The sequence below is a fragment of the Nicotiana tabacum genome, chromosome 12 (assembly GCF_000715075.1).
Source record: "Nicotiana tabacum cultivar K326 chromosome 12, ASM71507v2, whole genome shotgun sequence".
Lineage (NCBI taxonomy): Eukaryota > Viridiplantae > Streptophyta > Magnoliopsida > Solanales > Solanaceae > Nicotiana > Nicotiana tabacum.
In genome coordinates, this window is record NC_134091.1 from 126003633 (window position 1) to 126028100 (window position 24468).

At 35.0% G+C, this 24468-nt stretch overlaps 3 protein-coding genes across 3 annotated transcripts; 1 reads left to right on the top strand and 2 right to left on the bottom strand.

Annotated features, from left to right (window-relative positions):
- The first annotated feature begins 1960 nt into the window (after nucleotides 1–1960).
- LOC107780375 (putative galacturonosyltransferase 12) lies at nucleotides 1961–6280 on the top strand. The gene is made up of 7 exons (XM_016600898.2): nucleotides 1961–2207; nucleotides 2391–3458; nucleotides 3629–3684; nucleotides 3836–3991; nucleotides 4452–5042; nucleotides 5148–5450; nucleotides 5750–6280. The coding sequence occupies exons 2-7, from the start codon at nucleotides 3236–3238 to the stop codon at nucleotides 6032–6034; spliced, it is 1614 nt and encodes a 537-aa protein (XP_016456384.1). The 5' UTR covers nucleotides 1961–2207; nucleotides 2391–3235; the 3' UTR covers nucleotides 6035–6280.
- A 5238-nt stretch (nucleotides 6281–11518) lies between these two features.
- LOC107780376 (transcription factor ILR3) lies at nucleotides 11519–15487 on the bottom strand. The gene is made up of 5 exons (XM_016600899.2): nucleotides 15165–15487; nucleotides 13066–13128; nucleotides 12379–12456; nucleotides 12136–12298; nucleotides 11519–11990 (listed from the first exon to the last, which is right to left on the bottom strand). The coding sequence occupies exons 1-5, from the start codon at nucleotides 15302–15304 to the stop codon at nucleotides 11730–11732; spliced, it is 705 nt and encodes a 234-aa protein (XP_016456385.1). The 5' UTR covers nucleotides 15305–15487; the 3' UTR covers nucleotides 11519–11729.
- Nucleotides 15488–22979: 7492 nt separating this feature from the next.
- LOC142167376 (uncharacterized) lies at nucleotides 22980–23768 on the bottom strand. The gene has a single exon (XM_075227540.1). It carries the CDS (start codon nucleotides 23766–23768, stop codon nucleotides 22980–22982), a length of 789 nt encoding a protein of 262 aa, XP_075083641.1.
- Nucleotides 23769–24468: the final 700 nt, after the last annotated feature.

The window sequence follows — 24468 nt, forward strand, 5'->3', positions numbered from 1 at the left end:
TCCAGGCAGTAGCTAAGAAATAAAACCATTATATATGATGCAATACAAATAACATACAAAAATCATACAATAGTAAAATTCCTTTAATGCACTGCTTAACTATCAAAAACATACTTACTCAACCATCATGCGAAATTGATACACTTACCATATAAAAAATTACATACAGTAACCATACATATAATGCTAAAACAACAAAACCAATGTTATAGGATTCTTTCACTAAAACTATAAGAAACACAATAAGACATTAAATACATTTCTTTGCATGTTAATACAAAGTCAAGTATCATATTTGTATATTTGTCAAAAGTAATTACATGTTTTCACATGACCTTTTTACCCTGAATTGGAATTTATTCATAACTGCGTAATGTTTCGTATCTTTGTCTTAGTAAATCTGACCGACCTCAATACTTTTAGGTAATGTGTCTGATATTATTAAATACTCACAGCCACCAATGTCATCACATGCATCAACCTCAAGCAACTTTACTTTCTCGAAAACACTGCTGAATGTATCAACATTGTATGGTAATTGTAGCAGGCTATATTGTGTATTTTCAAAAGACCCTGCAATATTATTCTCGTCTGTCGTATTCCAATCCAGTGCGAATTCCTTCAGTGTTATACATAATGGATACATTTCGAACTCCTTGTAGTTCCTTTTCGTCTCTATATACACTCGTAGCCCCATATCATTGTGAATTTTCATGGGAGGGCACCTGTCATTGACTATATATTTGATCTCCATTATTTTAACAGAGGTATCTATAGATAATTGCCGAGCAATGACTGAAATTAACTCATCGTAGCTTGACTCTATGTTGATTACAACTCCGTCGACATTGAAATCGACATATCGGCCAATAATATCCCATCGGCCTGAGTGTTGAAGCATGAATGCCATAGTCGCCATTTGAATCTCTATCAGGCTTTGAATTAGAATCCTACTCGATATCGAACTTCAAAATTGTATCACAGTGACCATGATTTTTTTCCTCAAATCGAATTTTGTTCTTCAATTGTAGCAAAATACCTATTTAATCGATGCTACTTAGATTTTACAGAGCTATCGTTAATGGTTGGAAAGAGAAGAAAGGGAGACTCTGGACGGACATCAAGCGATTTTGAGGTAAATGAATCCCAAATTTTTCGATTATAACTGATCGCTCATATCACGGTAGTATTAAAGGAAAATCCTACGGTCTTGAAAAGGTAATACACTAATTGTATATACATTGTTAAAAAACGTAGGGTATTTGTTGAAAACTACTAAACCTAGAGGAAATTGATAATGAAGTCCTTACTATAATATACCTAGGAAAAGTTCCCTAGTTAATGGGCATCACTAAACATCGGAAGCATGGGATTATTAATATTACTTAATAAGTAGTATTAGTTTAATTGTGGACTTGAGACTTGAGTATGGTTAGCAACACTATGTAATATGTCATGTAAATATTTATGTATTTCCATTTTAGATTAGAATTTGATTTTAAAAAATTATGTAAAATATTTTTAAAGTGATGGCTTGGCCCGGCCTAGCCTGCGGCCCACTCAGGGCGGGGCTGACCATTTTAATGGTCCATCAAAATGGTGGACTCATCCCAGTTCATAAAATTCCAAGGCTGGCATGGGCATGCCTAGCCTATATGAACAACTCTATAGGGAACTGAAATTTTATATATATACACACATCTTTTCAGCTACTAGACGTAAATAGTTTCAGCCGCGGGCTAAAGGTGATCTTGTCCCAACTCTATATAAATTATTCCCGGTCAGCCGTGGTGTACGTTCGGATAATTCAGATTAGATACGAAAATTTCAGCTTGGATTTTTTATTTTTGGATTGAAGAAATATTATCCAAATCCAATCCAAACTATTTTTTGCTCCAACAGCCAACAACTCAAAGCCCAACCACACTCGTATTAAGACAGACCAAGAAAGGAGGAAGACAGTATGTCATTGTCCATTAGAAACTCTGTTCAAATCCCTCATGTTTTTTTCAAGCTTACTATACTCATAACTTCATGTGAAGGCAAAGTGAAACAACACCAAACTGTCTTCTCTTTTCCTCTAACATGTACGCTTGTTTTTTAAAAACTTTTTTCACAATGTCCCTCCCATCTTCTAAACCAAGCCAAACCAATTCCACAAATCAGCTGCAGCCTTTTCCATTCTACCATCTCTTTCTTGAAAAGATGTAAGTTATATACGTACACAAAATTCTACACTATCAGGTGTTACAAATTTATTGGTAAATGTTTGATTTATTGAACTTAAAACACGATTATACATGGTATAGTACAAAAAATGTATTTGGTTCTACACTAGATAAACTTGGATAAATGTTTATTTTCAGTTTTGACCTTGGCTTTGTTAACAGACTTGAGAAGAAGAGCTTTGGAGAAAGGCAAATATGACATTTTGTTGTTTCAACCCGAGATTAATATTCCCGGGATTGTATCCTACATAGAGTGTGGTATAAAAATAGCATTACAATTGTGGTATAAAATTCATCAAGATGCGGGATAAAATAAACTCACATTTTATCCGGAAATTATTATCCTTATCTTTGTAATCCTTTTAGTAAAAGATTAGCCCAAGTTTAAGTGCAATTCAATTAAGAGATACAAGGATAATTACTTGAGTTCTAGCTCTTTATCCTTCTTTATTTCCTGCTAATTTATCTACTAGTGTCTATTGTTTTTCTTTATCCAAAAAATCCGCTGAACAACCCCTCAATATATTTTATCTATTTTAGCAGATAGTCTACCTTATTTTTCAAGTTACTAATCCCCCCTCTCATGGACGGTTACTTGTAATTATCATTAGGCGACATGAAGTAAAAATTATTTTACACTATAAGTTTATCTATAGTACTTAAAAGTTAAAACTACCACAATCCTCAGAGTCTTCTTCTCTGTCAAATATTGATACAAATATGTTAAAACCTGGAAAACTTGCATGTCTAACCTTCATGCTAAGCAAGGTTAGGTGAGTGACAGCAACTTTGAACATCAAACTCCCTTCAACAACCTTTTGCAAAATCCTTCCTTTTACAGCATCTCTCCTACAAGGTGTCTTTTGCAATTCAACTCATCAAAAACTTATCATATGAATGATTGCCAAATTGAATAACTAAAACCAGGAACACCAATAGTAACTCTAGTTAAAGCTAGAGTTACTAACATTGGCTATTTTTTTCCTCTCTTTTTCCTTTGTTATCGAATGAAACAAACAATGCAGCTCCTCATATCACCAAGTCTAAGGCATGTTACTGTCCTACCAGCTAAAGGTTTCAAGGAGTTCATCAAAATAAAAGTTGGTTCCAGACGATTATCGTATCTCATGGTCTTCTATTCACTCCTGCTTTTTACATTTCTTCTTCGGTTTGTCTTCGTTTTAACAGCTGTAGACACCATCGATGGAGAACTAAAATGTTCAACACTAGGTACATCTATCTCTCTTTCTTTCTCACACACACATGCGCGCATACAATTCACCAAACCAAGAAGCATGTATAAGAAGATGTATTAAGCAGCACTGGATATAAGAAATATAGAAGCATTAATGAGGATCTCTCAGCATACTGAAGAAACTCCAAATTTCATGTTACTGCAGGTTGCTTGGGGAGAAAAATTGGACCAAGGATTTTGGGAAGACAGCTCGAATCAACTGTACGCTTCTGAGCCGTGTATTTTTTATCCCTTTGTGCATAGTACTGTCCCCTGCACCTACCTAATAACTCTGAAATCTCCTTTCATTGTGCTTTTATAGCTAACTTCTAAAATCACATGCTAAAATCTCTATTCCCCTGACTTCTGTTAGGTTCCAGAGGTGATATACCAAGTATTGGAGGAACCTTCAGACCAGATTGAAATGGAAGCAGGTCCCGAAACTCCTCAAACATTAGAAGAGTTTATGGCAGAAATGAAGGACACAAAGCCAGATGCAGAAACCTTTGCTGTCAAGCTTAAAGCTATGGTATTGTGCACTTATCATGCTTTCTCCATTATACATAGATATAAAGTAGATCTAAGATACCACGATGTGTAATCACATTAACCAGTCAAGGCAAAAAACAGATCTTGTATGCAATCCAGAAGAAGCAAACAGTTACTCCTAATCTGCCTAGCTGCGAGTCAAGGCCTGATTAGTGCGATCATCTCATCTAAAAGTTTAAGCTGTAAGAGAGCATACTGTTATTTACTTATTTATGTCTTCAACACACCTCCTCTCGTGTGAGCCTTATTCTTTTTTATGCACCTAGGATGTGATTTTTTTTTTTTTTTGATAATGGATGACAGTGAGACTCGAACTCAGGACCTCTGCTTAAGCTGATACCATGTAGAATCATTACTGTCTCATCTAAAAGATTAACTTATTAGAGAGAGTACACTTTTACTGAATTATGTCTTCAAAAATTAGTGCCTATTTATTGCAGGTAACTCTCCTTGAACAAACAACAAGAACTGCCAAAATTCAAGAGTACCTTTATCGGCATGTGGCATCTAGTGGCATCCCGAAACAGCTGCACTGTCTTGATCTCAAGCTAGCGCACGAGCATTCTATCAACGCCAATGCCCGTCTCCAATTACCATCAGCGGAACTTGTTCCTGCCCTAGTTGATAATTCATATTTCCATTTTGTCCTTGCCTCTGACAATATTCTTGCTGCTTCTGTTGTTGCATCATCGCTCGTCCAGAATTCTTTCCGCCCTGCAAAAGTTGTCCTTCACATAATCACAGATAGCAAAACCTTCTCGCCGATGCAAGCTTGGTTTTCATTACATCCTTTGACACCTGCAATCATCGAGGTTAAAGCGTTGCACCATTTTGATTGGTTAACAAAGGGAAAGGTCCCAGTTCTGGAAGCAATGGAAAAAGACCAAAAAGCAAGATCACAATTCAGGGGAGGATCATCAGCAATCGTAGCAAATACAACCGAAAAGCCTCATATCATTGCAGCAAAGTTGCAAGCCCTCAGTCCCAAATACAATTCCCTAATGAACCACATAAGGATATATTTGCCAGAAGTAAGGGTAGTTTAATTTTAAGCTGACTTAAATTGCATATAACATCCATCTTTTTTTTTATGCACTTAAAAATTTCAGTACTGAGAAGTACAAATATTTTTGCAGTTGTTTCCCAGTCTTGATAAGGTAGTCTTCCTGGATGACGACGTCGTTGTTCAAACTGATCTTTCATCTCTATGGGACATTGACATGAATGGAAAGGTGAATGGAGCAGTGGAGACATGTAGAGGAGAGGACAAATTTGTGATGTCAAAGCGCTTCAAAAGCTATTTGAATTTTTCTCATCCTATGATATCAAACAACTTTGATCCGAATGAATGCGCATGGGCTTATGGCATGAATATTTTTGATCTAGAAGCATGGAGAGAAACAAATATAAGTCAAGCATACCAATATTGGCTTGAACAGGTAACTATAAGCAGTGGCAGAGCCAGAAATTTCAGTTAGGGGGTTCAAAATACAAATGAGTAAACATACAAGGGAATTCAACATCTAATATATATACATAAAAGTTTTGACCTAGTATAGTTAGTGTGATTCTTCGGCTCCGCCCATGACTACAAGTGACATCAACTTTTACTTCAAAAAAATGCATTCCAAACATTATGCAAAATTCTTGAATTTTGTTTCAACTAGTAAATCTTTTGCAGTTATTCGAAAGCGCTTACTGAAAAAGTTAGTGATCTAGTTTTCCTTCTGTTGTGCAGAACTTGAAGTCAGACCTAAGTTTGTGGCAGCTAGGAACATTACCTCCAGGTCTAATTGCATTTCATGGTCATGTCCATGCCATTGAATCCTTCTGGCACATGCTAGGACTCGGGTACCAAGATAATACGAGCATCGCGGATGCTCAAAGTGCTGGTGTGATCCACTTCAACGGTCGAGCAAAACCTTGGCTAGATATATCATTCCCTCAACTTCGACCCTTGTGGACAAAGTATGTCAACTTCTCTGATAAATTTATCAATAGCTGTCATATTAGAGAAACTTGAACCTGGGGAAAGGATTTGTTGACCATGTTGCTTGTAAACAAGAAACAAAATTTTGAGAAAGGTGAATCATGTATAGAAGGTTTTCGCTCCGTGACGCGAGATGGCAACAGCCCCAAGCCTGACATTCTGGAACTCTTCAAGGCTACTATAGTTTCTGCTTCCCTGATGTACTTTACTCTATAGTTAGATATTGTACAATTTATGGTGGATTCTTTCACTAAATAATACTTAGAGATAATAAGAAAAGATACTCTTCCATCCAATTAATGTGACGTAGTTTGACTGGGCATGGAGTTTAAGACAAAAATGAAAGGATTTTTGAAACTTGTGGTATTAAACATGCCATGAGATTTCTGTGGCTATATGCCATTAAGAGTAAAATAGAAAGTTTATGGTCAAATTGAAACCAAAATATAGGAAGGTGCGTTCTTTTTGGAATAGACTAATAAAGAAATAGTGCCACATAAAATGGAACGAAGGAAGTATCATCTTACGTACCATACTAAGTGTGTTTTTGAGGTTTATCATGCAGACTGAGTATGCAAGGAACCAAAGGTACTAAAAGAGAGTGAAATCACTATACAGGCAAAAGGAGAGAACTTGTGCAGAAAATAGCTTCCACCTTCTTGCAATATGAGCATTTATGTTGATGCCTAATTCATGACAGCTACCAATTCTCCTAAAACCAACTATTTAATTAATTTATCTTCTGATTGGTTTTTGATAAGTTAAACACTAACAAAATGTCTTCAATAGATTTGGTTTTTGAAAAAACTTGCATTAGTTTTTTGAAACACTTTATGCTCTCAATACAGCTAAATATGCATTTTATCTGGAAAAGTCATTGCTTTTTATTTAAAAATACAAACAAGCAGATAAAGAGGACTTCAGCAAGCATTAATGCGAGATAAGTACAAAAAACTCACAACTCACATATATATACTTAGCGGAGCTAGAAGTCGGGTTCGGCCAAAGCTAGTAGCTTTTGTCCAAACCCTATAACCAGTTACTAACACTTGATATCGCTATCCTAGAATTTAGAATCCATAAAGTCCAATTCCTGGCTCTTGCCTATGTTAGGTTTCAGAAGATTCAAGGCATTTCTCAACAACTATGTGCTACTAAAACTATCCTCATTCCTTTTGTATTTCTAAGTACAAACTGAAACCCATAAAATCTGAACCACAACGCTAACTCGACACCACTAATTTACACAACAAAAACAGTAAATACTGCACAAAAAAGCAACAGCATGCAATTCAGAAGATTTTGAGAGGAACAAAAGGGGCAAACTTTCAGATGAAATTGAGCAAAAACTGTACAAGCAAACATGGAGTCCGAGAATCCGAAATATTCAAAATGCACAAAATAAAATGGTAGAAATCAGCAAATACTCACTGCCTATATATATATTGAAATGGAGACTCGCTTCCGGTGTTTTATGTGACAATAAGGTGCTACCGAAACTTAAGGGTAAGTTCTACAGAGTGGTGGTCAGACCAACGATGTTGTATGGGGCTGAGTGTTGCCCAGTCAAGATCGCTCATGTCCAGAAGATGAAGGTAGCAGAGATGAGTATGTTGAGATGGATGTGCGGGCACACCAGGTTAGCTAGGATCAGAAATGAGGTTATTCGCGACAAGGTGGGTGTAGCCCCTATTGAGGACAAGATACGGGAAGCAGGGCTTAGGTGATTTGGTCATGTGAGGAGGAAGAGCACAGACGCCCCGGTGAGGAGGTGTGAGAGGTTGACATTGGAGGGCCTACAGAGAGGTAAAGGTAGGCCAAAGAAGAGGTGGGCAGAAGTGATTAGGCAACACATGACGCAACTTCAGCTGACCGAGGACATGACCCTTGATAGGAAGGTATGGAGGCCGAGCATTAGGGTAGTAGAGTAGGTAGTCTAGACTGTTCATAACAGTAGTATTGGCACGCAGTCTCGCTTTCTGTGGGAAATAGGTTTTTATGACTAACCATAATTTTCTTTCATTGTTGATTAGCTTAATATCTTGTTGTTTTTATTCTACTTTTATATGGCTTTTTGGTACTGCCCTTCTTGTCTATATTTTCATTAATGTGGTGCTTATACTTTCCTGAGCCGAGGATCTATTGGAAACTCTCTATCCTCACAAAGGTAGGGGTAAGATCTGCGTACACACTATCCTCCCCAAATCCCATGGTGTGGGATAAGACAGGGTATGTTGTTATTGCTGTTGTTTGTGTGTATATATATATATATATATATATATATATATATATATATATATATAAAACTCAAAATAATAAAGATTATCATTAGATTAGTTAAAGTCTTACCAAAAAAAATTGGAAGGGCGAATTGGCACTGTTAGGGCTTTTTTCTCGGACGAAGCTGAAGCCCGGCAATGAAGTTCCGTTCGTCGGAAGGGGAAATGAAGATTATTACTCCCTTCGTTTCAATTTATTTGAACTCATTTGACTGGACACGAAGTTTAAGAAAAAAGAGAAAACTTTTGAACTTGTGGTGTAAAATGAGGCACATATATTTTGTGTGGTTATAAATCATTGGATAAAAGTAAATTGTTTCAAAATAAGGCATTCTTTTTTGCACAGACTAAAAAGGAAATAAGTTTTCATGTCTCGTATTTAAAATATGCGATTTATATTTTTCTATTATTTTTCTTTTCTTACTTTTTCCCCTTTTCTCTCATTTTTCTTACATCATTGGATTAATTTTGTATATGATCATTGTTTTTATATCAAATTATCACGTTCTATTGTTTTAGCTTTTTATTAGTATCTTTTAAAAAAAAATTTACTCACTCTGTTTTAATTTATGTGAACCTATTTCTTTTTTAGTGTGTGCCAAAAAGAATGACTCATTTCCTTATTTGAAAATAATTTATCTTTATGTAATGATTTATAGCCACACAAAATATATGTGTCTCATTTTACACCACAAGTTCAAAAGTCTTCTCTATTTTCTTAAATTTCGTACACAGTCAAATGAGTTCACATAAATTGAAACAGAGGGAGTATTATTTTTTATAAATTTACTTCATAGGTACATATTGATTTTCTTATTTAAATATAACGAATAAAAATTATAAGTCAAAAATACAAACAAACAAAAAAGTAAAGAAGAATAAATAATTATTGAAATCCCCTAGCAATGCTTCCAACGCTCGAAATTAACCTCCAAGCAGAGGCTCATCCAGGATTTGATGTCTACGGGTGTTACTTTTTAATGCAAACCTACCATTAGGGAAAGAGATTGAATTAGTGTGTACATTTTGTTGGTTTGATCTATTTTGAACTAATTCGGTTCACTTCGGTTTGGTTCGATCTATTTTGAATTAATTTGGTTCGATTTACAAGATTTTTGGTACATAAATAAATGTATGATCATCAAACCGAATAAATTTTGTCCAATTCGATCTAATTCTCTGGCTCTATGGAATGATGTGATTAGATGCACAAAATTCAAATAAAATTTTAAATTATCAAATGCACTCCTTATATGTCTATTGATGCCATAATTATAAAAGATTTTTGAAATCATGGAAATAAAATTATATGGATAAAAAGAGAAAATATTAAAATCACATTCAACTAAAATATTGAAGATCTATGCAAAGAAAAAGAAGCAAATATATTATTGAATAAATAACAAAGTGGTTGTACTAAGAAAGAAAATCAAAGATGAAGAAATACTAGAAACTAAGAAAAGGAGCAGTAAGTAAAGAAAGAAAAAGGAATAACAAGGATTCGATCCTGAATATGGAATTTGGAACGTTGGCTTTCAACCATGGCACCTAGAGCCAACATACAAGTCTGGGTGCCATCCATATAATATATAACGACCTGTTTGTAAAAAAAAAATATATATATATATATACACGCTCAAAATTTTACCCGAGCGTCCGGGTGGCGTACCACCCCAAACCTTCTACATATATCCGCCCCTGCCTCCAAGTGTCACGTATGAATATTGTACAGATTTCATAAGGAACTAATTACTTTCTAAGAAAATTTCTTTTAATTTTTTCTATTAGTATATATATAAAATAAAATAAAATAATTTAAAGCCTCTAATTATGATTTAATGTTAGATCATCAATTCATTTGAGCCGCTCAGCTCTATGCGATACAACAACAATAACAACAACAACAATCCACTGAGTTCTCATGTATGGGATCTGGGGAGGATAAGATGTACGCAGTCTTACCCCTACCTTGGAAGGACAGAAAGGCTCTTTGCAACAGATCCTCGGCTAAAGAAAGCTCCGCTCTATTCGACATAGTGCATTTTAATTTAGGTGAACTATCATTTTCTTCTTTCTTTTGGTTAACTAGATAATTAATACTAGTAGGGGTTGTTTGGCAAGGGAACAAGTTATTCCGAAATTATAATGATTGGATTATAATACGAGAATTAAATAATGATGGGATTATTTAGTGAACATATTTTTATTGGAAGATGTTTGGTTCATTGGACTAGAAATGAGATATACGGGGTATAATATAAATATGTGTTTGGTGTATACTAGATAAGTTGAGATAAGCTAAATAATTAATACTGGTAGAGCGTATGCACAAGATATTACACAGTAGCTAGAGCATTGCAGAGAGGGGAAACCTTGGAGTAACGGTAAAGTTTTATTCCCATGATCTATAGGTCACGGGTTCGAGCCGTGGATATCCACTAATGCTTGCATTAAGGTAGGCTATATACATCACACCCTCTGGGGTGCGGCTAGAGGTGTTCCTCGGTCGGTACGGTATTTAGTTCGCTTCGGTATTTTCGTTATTCGTTTCTTAGAATGCAATATCAATACCGTACCTAATTAAATTCGATATGGTTCGGTTTTTCTCCTTTCGGTTACGGTTTATTCGGTTTGGTAACTTCGGTTTATTCGGTTTTAATACTAACTAGTGCATAGAGTCATAGACTGTAATATTCTTAATTAAAGTACTCAAAAGTGTATAAAACTAAAAACGTTTGTTGACAAAAGTTTTGTCCAAAACTAGCAAATATCAACCCAGAGAGAAAACTGTACATAAAGGAATAAATTTGATCATTAAAAATGTCTTATTACTTGCTTAAAGTTAATTGATGAACTTAGAGAATAAAGAAAAGTAAAAGTTTAGATTTTTTATATTTATGATATAATTAATAATATGTATATTGTGTAATATAATATATATTTCAGTACGGTATCGATATTTAGGCATTTCTTTTTAAAATACCAAATACCATACCTAATACCAATTTTTTTTAAAAACTTAAACCGAATACCATACCAAATACCAAATACCAAAATATTCGATTTCGGTACGGTAATTCGGTATTTATCAAATTATGCACGGCCCTAGGTGCGGCCCTTCTCCGAACCCTGTGTGAATGCGAGATTTTGTTACTTAATTAGCCAGCAGTGTCATAATCATACCAGACAGAAGGAGCAAAAATAGCAGAGAATTTAACCAGAAGGCGAAAGAATGTACACGTAAATGCCAGGTTGAAACTGCTAAAATTTACAGTTGATAAAACCAGCATTAACTCTGTTAAAAGTCCAAAAGGTCACAAGAAAACTTCTATTGTTCACCAAAATACACCAAGAGGACTCGAGGCAAAAACTAAAACAGTCAAAGGGCATTTGACTAAAACAACATAATCAGAGTAAAGTCAACTATCATAGGCTTTAGCTGCCACAACTTAAGCAACTGGAGGTCGGAGAACGTGGTCTTGCGACGTGTCTACTGCAGCAGGAGGCATGAACTGCCACATCGCGACCCCAGGGTAACTTATGATCGGCACGAGCTTGCTTCCTGCAGCTTGACCTGGAGCAGCAATAGCAGCTGGTATGCCGGGAGGAAAGAAGCTAGGTTGCGCATTCATAGTCTTTAGTTGTTGCTCTAGCTTCTCTTTCTCAGCCTTAAGCCTCTGCTTTTCATCTCGAAGCTCATTTTTCTCGGCCTACATAAGTTTTAAAAAAAATACTTGAAGTCGAGGGACAGTACAGTAAGGCAATGTTTTAGTTTTTTCTTGTCATCAGGTTGTTTTGTGGAATTGACAATAAGCACAAAAAGATTTCAAAGGGAAGAACATAACAAATACTTGCCTTCAACTCCGTTATCTTTTCCTGTAGATTCAAATTTGAGTCTTTCAGCTTTTCAGCCTCACCACGTAACTGGGTTACCATACGAACAGCATCAACCAGAATGGCGCTCTTGTCTGTTCTTGGAGTTCTGCCAGGCTCAAGAAGTGCACCCAATTCCAGGAATCTGAGACCGTATCAATTTAGCAATATATAATATGAAATAAAGGGAGAAATGGTTCTAAAAAGAATGAATAGTTAACACACTTGTCATTTAGCCTCTCTCTCCTCAATTTCTCCCTGCAAGCTTTGGAACTTGACGAAGTGCATGATTCAGCTCTTGCCCTGTAACAAATGTCCAAAACATGTGTAAACATTTAAGAGCGCACCTGGCTTTCCTTCAAAAATCAATACTATGAGGACATGATGTTCAATGCATATACCTTGACAAACAAATTAGTTCATCCTTTAGTTTCAACCTAATAGTAGAATTGCGAAACTAGAAGCAACATAAGGAGAACTTAGTCTACTATTATTACATTACAAGAATGTGAATCTAAACTAAATTTGTGGAATCGATGTGGGATAATAACTTCTTTCAAATAGAGCAAAGAGAACTATATCTCTATGAAACCTTCAGAAGGCTGCTTAGGGCATATAAGTCCTCCATTCAGGCCGTTAAAACAAGAAGACAGAACAATGGTCAAAATCTTTAAACTCTCCTATTTAAATGCATAACGTGATCGATATTTTCTCAACAATGAACTGTCGAGATGATAGTGGAAAAAGGAAAACTCACAAATGAAATAAAGGGAGGGGAGATTTATCTTTTTTCCTTATCAAAAGAAGAAACAACTGACCAGATAATAGTGATGAGTTAGTGCAACATCACATCTCTATGCTTAGGTGAACAGCCAATACAACAAAATGTCCCTAAATGGCAAAAGTTTTTACCTTTTCTTAGAGCCGCTTTCCTTCAGGCAGTCGGATTCACCAATTGAGCCATCAATATCAACACTAAAATAGACATAGAAAGAAAAGAGGTCAGAATAAATACCAGAAACAAAAGCAACCAGCAGATGGAAGAACGAAAATGATGTTAATCGAATATCTAGAATTCATGATCTTAAATAAGAAGGAAACAAAAGTTCTCATGATGTATCACACTTAGTCTCTGCCAGTGATAACCATAATTTTCAAATAGAAGCAGCCACAATTTTAAATCTCGGTCTGTATAACAAGTGTAGTTTACAATCAACCAAATCCTAGCCATTTAACTAGTGCTAGAAACATTTGATCCCAGCATAGCACAAATATAGCTGAAGCCCAAAGGAACACTTGTCCATGCTGCGCTTATTTTTGGGTTTCATATGATCTGGCTCCAGCCCTTTAATCACAAATTTGAGATGCCAAAAGAAATTTTAATGCACTTTAATCCAGAGAATAGTTGAAAAGCAATTAGGAAAGGCCCGACTGAAATAGCTCTATTTAGCAAACAATGTCTTCATAACACATCAGACCTGCCTCACTAAAAGATCTAGATTGCTACATCTTTAGCTGACCAATCCTTTAGAAGTTAGAACAAAGTGCACGAGGCTATCTAGAGCATTTCGGTAACACCTTGACATAGGGACTGCAGCTGGAAAACACCTTTCTTTCTGTCGTATACTAGCCACAACTTAGCAACAAACGAATCAAGTTTTGCTTTTGTACTCATATACTAGATAAATTTATGTGAATTTCCCATTTGATAGTAGGTGATTCGAAAGTGTTCTAACCACAAACTTGTTTTACTCTCTTTTAATAATTTCATAAGGTCCTTTTAATGTAATTGGGAGGGATCCCACCCATATGTTATAGTTAGTCTCTGAATTAGACCTACACATAGGTACAACTGTGAAGGAGTTGGTTTGTCCGCTCTTTGATCTAGAAAATATCTTGTATCAGGAGGATCCAAGCACCCCCCCCCCCCAATTGCCATCTCTTATGACCCCCACGATACCCCCAACTCCCATAGTAGTTTTCCCTAATCATTCAGGGTTTATCTTGATGTGATCCATCTTTTTTTTCCAGATAAGAAGTTTATCTTGATGTGCCAACGGAGAAAACCACTAGGAGAATTTTTTCCATTTGTCTAAACCTCGGTGGATAGAGTTACCTGTTGCTGGTGATAGGTAGCAAGTATCCCATGGAAGCTAGCCCGAACACCAGGGCTATTAAAAAAAAAAGAAGTTTATCTTGATGTGATCTAAAGAGAAAATTGCCACAAGATTAAGATATATCCAAATCCGGCCTAACATAGACAAAGAATAATGTCCCTCTCTGTATTCTGTAATCTTGCTCTTCTTGCTTTATATAAACAAGTAGGGGTCAAGGCCTAAACCCCTCCCCACCAAGTTAGGAGATTTAATTTTTTTTTTAAAAAAGAAGAAAGATCTCTGTTTTTTCTTTCTTCTATTTATCTCCTCTTAGCATTCTCACCCTATGTCTGACTGAGTTAAAGGACATTTAAATTTCACTCTTAGCTATTATCAACTTACAGCTTTTGGCTAGATCCCATATTTGTAGTAGGAAAATTCAATGTATAAGAATATTTAGTTGGGAACCCAGTATTTTAGTCAGGTTATTATAATATATTAATTTAAAGTCGATGTAGGAATCCATAAATTTAAAATACTAGATCTGCCTCGGTCCGTACACCTCTTTCAGTAGGTCGGATACATTGTCATAAAGCATTTTACTACCAAATTCCTCCACTACTGACTACTATTAGCTTTTATGATTCAATCAGTAGGTCAACTATAGAAACCATGTGTCAATCCAATCAAGTTGGGGTCGATTATATGAATTCTATTGTTTCAATTCCACTTCATTCAGAAGCAACAACACAAGACTCATCAATCAGCTAAAAAGATTCCAACTTTTAGTTGGAGTCAACTATATCAATCCTCTATATAAAGAGAAGTAATAAAGACTCACTAATCAGCTAAAAGATCCGAACTTAAGCGAATATTGTACAGAATCAATAAGGCAAAATTTGACAAAATAGGTACCTGACATTAGTAGAACCATTAAAGGGTTGCATAGACCAAGAAAACCCAGATGTTGAATTTGAGAAATTGGGATCAACAGAGACAGCCATATCTTCGAAATTGTAATCGTATAACCAGTTGGTAGTTTCCGGTGAAGCCATCTCCGATCAATCGCCGGAAATAGAGGAACTCAAAAAAAAAAAACGGCGGCTTTAAGAAAAATTGGTTAAGAAAGGGAAAGAATTTACAAAAGAGCTTTAAGCTACGCGGTTTGGATGGGGAAGTTGGAACGATTTGGGACTCTGGTTACAGATGAAATGTTATATTGGGAATCTGGCGGTTATAGGAATTTTCCTGTTAGGTCGCATTTTCAAGCAGCGACTTATAATGGTAAATTATTATATGGTAAATTATTATACGGCAAAGAGGCAAATATATCCCTCTACTTTCGAAAACGGTCTAAAAATATCACTCATTATACTATTGGGTTATCTATACCTCTGCAGTCATACTTTGGATTCAAATATACCCCTCATTTAAACGGAGTGACACGTATCATCGTCCTATTGGTCAATTCTAAATATCTTCTAATTAATTAAAAAATTCCATTAATCATACCTGAAAAGTAATTTTTTAAACCAATTTTATTTTATAAAAACTCGAAAAAACTGAAATTATTTTTACTAAAAACTGAAAAAAATGAAAATAATTTTTTTTCCAGTTTTTACAAAAAAACTGCTTTAGATAAAACTGAAAAATATTTTTTAAAATAATATTTTTGAAAAAACTAGAAAAAAAAGAAGTTGAAAATCAATTTTTAAAGAATATTTTTTTTGTAAAAACTGAATTTTTTTTACTAAAAATTGAAAAAAACGAAAATATTTTTTTTTTCTAGTTTTTACAAAAAACCTACTTTAAAAAAAGCTGAAAAACATTTTCTAAAATAATATTTTTGTAAAAACTGAAAAACAAAACTAAAAAGCAAATTTCTAAAGCAGTATTTTTGTAAAAACTGAAAAAATAATTTATTTTTTTTCAGTTTTTAGTTAAAAATATTTCAGTTTTTTTTCAGTTTTTAGTTGCTTTAGAAAATTACTTTTCAATTTTGTTTTTCAGTTTTTACAAAAATATTGTTTTAAAAAATATTTTTCAGTTTTTTTAAAGCAGTTTTTTGTAAAAATTGGAAAAAAATTATTTTTGTTTTTCTTTTGTTTTTAGTAAAAATGTGTTTTTAGTTTTTTTCCAGTTTTTACAAAAAATAAATTATTTTTCGGGTATGGATAATGAATCTTTTTAATTAATTAGGAGATATTTAGAATTGACCAACAGGACGATGATACGTGTCCCTCCGTTTAAATGAGGGATATATTTGAACTCAAAATATGACTGCAGGGGTATAGATAACCCAATAGTATAACGATGGGTATTCTTAGACCATTTTCGAAAGTAGATGGGTATATTTGGCCCTTTGCCGATTATTATATTTGTTAAGAGGTGTGCAAAGTTCACAGTGGATAAGTAAAAGTGAACGGATGGAGTATTTCTTAAAAACTACATTGTGTAAGCATTGTGTTTTTTGAATTTTCATAAAAACTACGTATTAATGAAATTTTTCTGCCCTAATTGCACATCTTAAAAAAAATATTATAAAAAAAATATTCTGTACTATATTTTTTTCTAAGTTTCCTTTCGAGATGCGAGTTGTAAGATACATTTTAGAAATTACAAATTGCATTGTAGAAATGTGATTTAAGCTAACATCATTCTCACACTGTCTTTTACTTTAATTAACTTAAGGCATGTAAATCGCATTTTGTATATGTATTTTCTGAATTCTCACAAATACACAATATATATTAAAAAAAATCAGTCAAAAATGCAAATTTGAAAAAAAAAGTTTATATTTTCTGTTATTGTTGTTGGGAGTTGGGTAGGGGGAAAGGAGGGGGGGGGGGGGTTATTTTGCAACTTGGCCATGTGTGTTTTTATTTGTAATATAAAAGATTGTATTAATGTCTGCACTCAATTATAGATTCCCCACAATCATGCCATATTGGGAAATTGGGATTTTGAATATTTGAGTTTTGGCTTCTTTTTCTCTTGAAATTTTATCCACGGAAAAAGGTTCTGTTTGAATCATTTATATCCTTGTCGTTATTGTAACGTCTCGTATATTTTTTTTTGTCATTAGTAGAGTTTCAAGGTGATATGGTTAATTCTTAGACCAAAAAAAAGAAGTTAAAGTTTATCCCTTAGCCTTTGGCTATATACGATTTAATATTACTCTCAAATTTGAACTCTAATTGATTTTAAGGACATAAATAAGACTTTTTCTAATGATAGAGTAATATTAGATGGTTATGTGGTAAAAGAAAATAGTTATTATAAGTTTGGTAACAATGTCTTTACCTTTTATGTTAAACCTCGTGATATTTATGAATTTAGAATATGATGAATAATCTAATACATACTTGTACTTGTTATGTTTTGACATTTCGTCTTTTTACTTCACGTATTTCATCGAGACACTTAAATTGATATCTTAGGTTAGATAGATTATTAGTACACCATTTAATATATTTTCCTATTTTTAGAAGCTTTCTTTAGATTTTCATATACATATAATACAGTCTGAATCTGAAGCTTGCATAAATAGATGTACTAATTTGTAAACAAAGAATTTCCTTTGGCCAACATACATCAAGCTATGTGGCTATGGAAAGTTGACAAAACAAGCTGACATGTGACTTAGTGGTAGATTTAAAGATTATAAAATGGATTTTACAATTGTTGGAAGACCTTTTCCTATTTGATAAATGACGGATAAGATATTCTAAAGTGTAGTTGTACAAGTTAGAGGTAAGCCACTTCAAAATAAGGAATAAATTAGGTACTATCTACTATGGTCAACTTTGATAAGATGATAATCTCACATTATTCCTCTTTAAACATGTCCTAATCATTCCTAGGCATAATCAAAATTTGAAGCTTATGCGATCACGATTATAGTCTTTTAAAGAGAGACGATAAAGGATATTTATGATATTTCGAATGTGATCAGACAACCAAAAATCAAACAATAACAAAGCTATTATGATTTCCAACACCCAGTGCAATATGAAAGAGTGCTTTAGAATTCCTTAGAGGTCGTTTTGTAGCTGGTTAGGAGAAAAGTTATCCAATATTGGGGGCATCATAACTTATATAATATTTGGTAGCCATTAATTATTTTGTACAAAATTCACCATAGCTAATACCATGTTTGGTTGTCATTTTACAATTCTACATAAATAATAGATGTATAAGTTATGAGCCAATTTGTGTATTATTTTTTGCGGGGTAGAAGATGTAATAACTAATACATGTATTAGTAATACATCGATAACATATTGAAATGACAAATCTACCCATATCATTTTACACATAAAGGCTTCCTTCTATAGATTGATATGTATCAAACCCTTTTGAGAACAAGCATGGAGATACTGATGCCTCACTGCTAGTCTCTTCCTCTTCTCAATCTATTATAGACAAAATAAGTAAATAAGTATTTTACTTTAAAATTTATATAATGTATATCAATTTCTAATCCAACAAAGCAAATATTCAAAAAAAAAATCTCAACGCAACTAATTTATGTATAACTAATACCTGCATAACTAATACATGCATAACTCTAACTGGCAACCAAACGACCCCTTAGATCATAAAGTAAAGGTACGTAAGAGAGAGAAGATCTCAACTTACCTAGCCTTAGACCTATTTTTATTGCAAAAAAATATAAAAATTGCTATTGCGACTATACCTCCTGCTTTGTCATGTATACTACGAAGAATGACATGGATCAGTATCATTTTTGATACTAAATTAATAACTTGTATATATTTAATATTTAACCCGTAAGACACACTAGCTCTGCCCCTACTAATCAATATTGTGACTACATGTGAGTTCTTTCCTTATTTGTTTCAATATATTCAACATAATCTCAGCGACAATGATTAACAATGGAAAACTGTAAAATTCTGCACACTTAGCTCATATTCAGCTCAAGCTTTCTACTCTACATTAATAGAGATGTAGAGAATAAGAAGAAGAAGAGCTTCTGTGAAGCTTCGAGAACACAACAGAAAATGAAAATGAATGAGCTTAACTTCTCATTGATTTAATCCTCTATTTATACAAGCAGCTAACTCCTACATCTAACTGACAGCTCATTGATAGCTGTCCAAATTACCACTAACTAACTAAGTACCCTTCCAATAATTAGTTACATAACTAACTCTAGTTTAACTCCTAACTGCTTCTACTTAACCTTGATTCCCAGAACAGCTTCAAGTTTTCCCATCTCGAACACTCTCCCTTAAGCTGGTAGGTGCAAAAATATTGAGCACTCCCAGCTTGGACATCAAGTACTCATGCTGCAACCTCAGTAGCCCCTTTGTCAAGATATCTGCTTGTTGATCTTTTGAACTCATATGCATTATTTTCACCAGTCCTTGTTGTAGCTTTTCCCTGATAAAGTAACAATCTATTTCAATATATTTCGTTCTTTCATGATATATTAGATTTGCAGTAAATTGCAGAGCTGCCTTATTATCACAGAACAATTCAACTGGAAGCTTCGCTTCTGCACCAAGCTCTTTAAACAAGCCTGTCAACCAAATAAGTTCCGCTATTGTCCAAGCCATGCTCATGTATTCTGCTTCTGCAGAGCTTCTTGAAACTATATTTTGCTTCTTAGACTTCTAGGATATAAGAGAATTGCCATGCTTAACAAGAAACCCTGTGACTGATCTTCTTGTGTTAGGACATGAAGCCCAATCAGCATCACAATATGCACTTAGTGTATTGCTCCTTTGACTGCTCATGAGGATTCCCAAGCCTGGTTCCTTCTTGACATATCTGACCACTCTCAATGTTGCTTCCCAGTGACTTCTTTTGGGTTGTTGCATGAATTGACTAAGTTTTTGGACTGCAAAGGATATGTCTGGTCTTGTCAATGTTAAGCATAACAACTTCCCAATCAGTCTTTGATACTTGCCCCTGTCCTCTAGTTGCTCATAACCTTCTAAGCCTGCAATATCATCCAACTCTTTGAGAGTATACTTATAGTTATATTCTAATGGGGTAAAAGCTGGTTTAGAGGCACTTAGCCCCATCTCTTCAATGAGTTCTAGTGAATACTTCCTTTGATTCACCAAAATGCCTCTCTTTGACCTGCTGAACTCCATCCCCAAAAAATACCTCAACTCACCAAGGTCTTTCATCTTGAAGGCCTGCTGCAATTTCTGCTTTGTTTCTTCTATCAACTGGAGATTATTCCCAGTGGTTAGCATGTCATCCACGTAAACAAGAATAACAATGATATTGGTTCCTATCTTCTGTGTAAAAAAGAGAGTGATCAAGAGTGCTTTGCATGAATCCCTAAGTTGTAAGTGCTTCTGTGAGTTAAACATTCCATTGTCTACTTGCTTGCTTCAGGCCATATAAGGATTTAACAAGCTGACATACCACTGGAGTCTTCCCCTAGCTTGTAAAACCCTCAGGCAGTTGCATGTAGACCTCATCAGGTAAGTCACCCGGCAAGAAAGCATTGTACATATCTATTTGATGGATGTGCCACCCTTCCATTATAGCTAATGACATGACTGATCTCACAATGACTATTTTCAAAACTGGGGAGAATGTCTCATTGTAATCAAGCCCCTCCTGTTGATTATAGCCTTTAGCTACCAATCGAGCCTTGAACCTTTCAACCTCACCATTAGCTTTGTATTTGACTTTAAACACCCACTTGCAGCTAATAAGGATCTTCCCATCAGGTAAGGAAACCAACTTCCAGGTGTGGTTATCTTCCAAAGCTTAAATTTCAGCTCATATGGCCTCTACCCACCTTGGATCTTTGGAAGCCTCATGAAATGTTTTAGGTTCCACAATTGAAGTGAAAATTGCTATGTAGTTCTTGTATGATGGCTGTAGAGAAGAGTAATTTACTGAGTGATCAATAAGATAGGGGATGGTTGAAGTAGTGATGGTAGGTGTAGTGATGTAGTCTGATAGCCATCCTGGAGATTTCTTTGTCCTAGTAGACTTTCTGAAATTTTGTAAAGCTTCAGAAGTTGAATTATGGGATAAGTCTTCTTGCTGATCTTCAGAAGCTGCAGGTTGATCTTCATTCTGATGCATCAGTTCATGATGGGAGTGACTTTCATGTTGTTGTTGAGCAACATCTTCATGAGTTTCCTTATGGTGAGCATGTGATTCCTCCTCTTGAATTGTCAAGTCCTCTTCTTGTACTTATGTCAGCTCATTTGCTGTGTAGCCTAGGCTTGGATCACTGTTTGGTTCAACTTCTGAGAACAATGATGAATGTGTAGCTGGCTTGTGCTTGAAAGAAAAAATATGTTCCTTGAAATGAACATCCCTATTTATAAAGAACACACGATTAGTGAGGTCATATAGTATGTACCCTTTGCTGATTGCTGAGTATCCCATCATAACTACTGCAATTGCTCTTGCTGCAAACCTGTCATGGTTATGGACCTTCTTGGAAAAGCAAAGGCATCCTATTACTCTCAAATGATCCAGTTTTGTTTTATCTAGTAAAAACATCATAAGATGACTTCCCTCCTAAAACAACTGATGGCATTTTGTTAATCAAGTATACTGCAGCTAGAACATAGTGTCCCCAAAACTTCAGAGGAATACCTCCTTGAAACTTGACTAATCTTGTTATTTCTAGAATGTGTCTGTGTTTTCTCTCAGCAATCCCATTCTGCTGAGAAGTATAAACACATGTTCTCTGATGTATTATCCATAAAGATTGAAATAAATGGAAACAATTGGTGTTGATGAACTCTCCACCATTATCAGATCTTAATATCTTGATTGTTTTCCCAAATTGAGTTTTAACCAATGAAAAGAAATTCCTCAGCATCACAATTACATCACTTTTAAGTTTGAGTAAAACAACCAAGTAGTTCTCGAACAATCACCCACAATAGTCAGAAATATTTTATTTCCATCAACTGTAGGTACATTGTAAGGTCCCCACACATCAACGTGTAACAACTCAAAAATATCAGAAGACCTACTTGTACTGTTGTGAAATGGTAGTCTAGTATGCCTTGCTAAAGGGCAGATTGTACAGCTATCTATTGCTACTTTACATTCTTCTTGTCCCAGACCTAAGATCTGCTTTATGGCTACTGCTGATGCATGCCCAAGCCTTCTGTGCCACAATCCAATATTTAAATTCTCCTTTATTCCAGTCAATCCTCTTGCTATAGTGTTGTTGTTATTGATAGATTTTTGAAGGAACAGATAAAGTCCTTCACTTTCTCTACCAATCCCCTTCACCATTCCACTGTAGAGGTCCTGGAATATACAGAAATGTGGAAAGAATCATACTGAGCATTGCAGCTTGGTAATTTAGAGACTGACAGAAGATTATACCTAAATTCTGGTATATACAGGACATCATCTATTTTAATGTTTATCAGCCAATCTACAGGATCCAAGATGTGTCACAACTGTAGTCTCATCATTTGGCAAATATATCCTTTTTCTTTCATTCTTATCACTTTTCCTTTTTGTACTCAACATGTTTAAGTCAGCTACCATATGATTTGTGGCTCCAGAATCAACAATCCAATATTTTATGTGTGCATCTGCTAGAAAAGCATTAATAGTACCAGCCATGTTGGCCATTCCAACTGAATTTGAACTTTCACATATGCCATCCTTGCTGAGCAGCTTCAGTATTTGATTATATTGTTCTTGTGTGAAGTACGGTCTTTAGATCCCATATGTGGTGTTGAGTTTGTCTGCTCCTCAATCAGTATTTTCCAATGCATCATGCCTTCCTTGATCCTCCACTACAGCATTCTGAGCAGCTCCAACACCAGGCTTCTTTCTATACTTAAAGTCAGCAAGATATACTATCAACTTGTAGCATCCTTCACGAGTGTGCCCTTTGAGTTTGCAATAATCACAGTACAAGTAGTAGTTCTTTTTCCCTTTCTGAGCAGGATTATTGGCCCTTGTTGTCATGAGTGCTTTCACCTCTCCAGTATCAGCATTTACCATGCTCCTCTGGCTTTCCCTTTCCATCAATATCGAGTAGGTTTTGTTGATTATAGGCACTGACACTATCATTAGAAGCTGGCTCCTTGCCTGTTCATAGGACTCATTGAGTCCTATTAGAAACTGTAACAGCTTCAGCCTCTCCATAGACACTACAAATTCACGTGATTTGGCACAATCACATCCAGGAATTGGAGCTAGCCTGTCAAACTCAACCCACAACAGACGCAACTTTGAGAAATAAGCAGAAATAGAACTGGTTCCCTGAGTTATAGTAGCAATTTCCTTTTGTATTTGAAAAATCCTAGAGCAATCAATTTTGTTAAATCGTTCCTTCAAATCTCCCCAAACTGAGGAGGCATTTGTCGAGTACACTATTCTACTGTACAGTTCCTTCGACACATAATTCATGATCCACGATAGAATAATAGCATTGCGTCTCCCCAAGAAATCAACTAAATTTGGCCCAAAATCCTCTCTTTTACAGGTGCCGTCTATGAACCCTAGTTTGTTCCTTCCTAGGATTGCAATTCTCATAGCTCGACTCTAAACAAAGTTATTTTTTGGCCCAGTCAATTGAAGAGAAACAAATAATATACCTGAAGTGTTAGTAGAATGCAGGAACAACGGATGATTGTGACTCAACTTTTTCGGCTCAGTATCGTCAACCGCCATATTTTAATTTGTGATTGCTCCGAAGAAAATGAAATTTGAAGAATTGGATCGAAGATACAACTGCACTAACAATCGTGAAGCTCTGATACCATGTGAAATTCTGCACACTCAGCTCATATTCAACTCAAGCTTTCTACTCTACATCAATGGAGATGCAGAGAAGAAGAAGAGCTTCTGTGAAGCTTCGAGAACATAACAGAAAATGAAAATGAATGAGCTTAATTTCTCATTAATTTAATCCTCTATTTATACAAACAACTAACTCCTACATCTAACTGACAGCTCATTGACAGCTGTCCAAATTACCACTAACTAACTAACTACCCTTCCAATAATTAGTTACATAACTAACTCTAGTTTAACTCCTAACTACTTCTATTTAACCTTGATTCCCAAAACAGCTTCAAGTTATCCCATCTCGAACAAACTACACCAAATTATAGTTTGTTAGATTCAATTAGAACTCGATTATTCAGAATTAGCCAAAGTTTGTTACATTAATTCCCACTAATAGGGGTGTACAAAGGAAATCGATAAACTGCACCAAACCGATAATCCAAGT

What these genes read in the sequence shown, in the direction of transcription:
- LOC107780376 (XM_016600899.2), bottom strand. Translation starts at nt 15,304, where the DNA reads ATGGCTTCACCGGAAACTACCAACTGGTTATACGATTACAATTTCGAA. An exon ending in GAAAGCGGCTCTAAGAAAAG is followed by an intron (nt 12,457 to 13,065) that starts GTAAAAACTTTT and finishes CATTTGTTACAG; the next exon opens with GGCAAGAGCTGAATCATGCA. An exon ending in AAAAGATAACGGAGTTGAAG is followed by an intron (nt 11,991 to 12,135) that starts GCAAGTATTTGT and finishes AAACTTATGTAG; the next exon opens with GCCGAGAAAAATGAGCTTCG.
- LOC107780375 (XM_016600898.2), top strand. Translation starts at nt 3,236, where the DNA reads ATGAAACAAACAATGCAGCTCCTCATATCACCAAGTCTAAGGCATGTT. An exon ending in GAAGACAGCTCGAATCAACT is followed by an intron (nt 3,685 to 3,835) that starts GTACGCTTCTGA and finishes GACTTCTGTTAG; the next exon opens with GTTCCAGAGGTGATATACCA. An exon ending in TAAGGATATATTTGCCAGAA is followed by an intron (nt 5,043 to 5,147) that starts GTAAGGGTAGTT and finishes ATATTTTTGCAG; the next exon opens with TTGTTTCCCAGTCTTGATAA.
- LOC142167376 (XM_075227540.1), bottom strand. Translation starts at nt 23,768, where the DNA reads ATGAGAATTGCAATCCTAGGAAGGAACAAACTAGGGTTCATAGACGGC.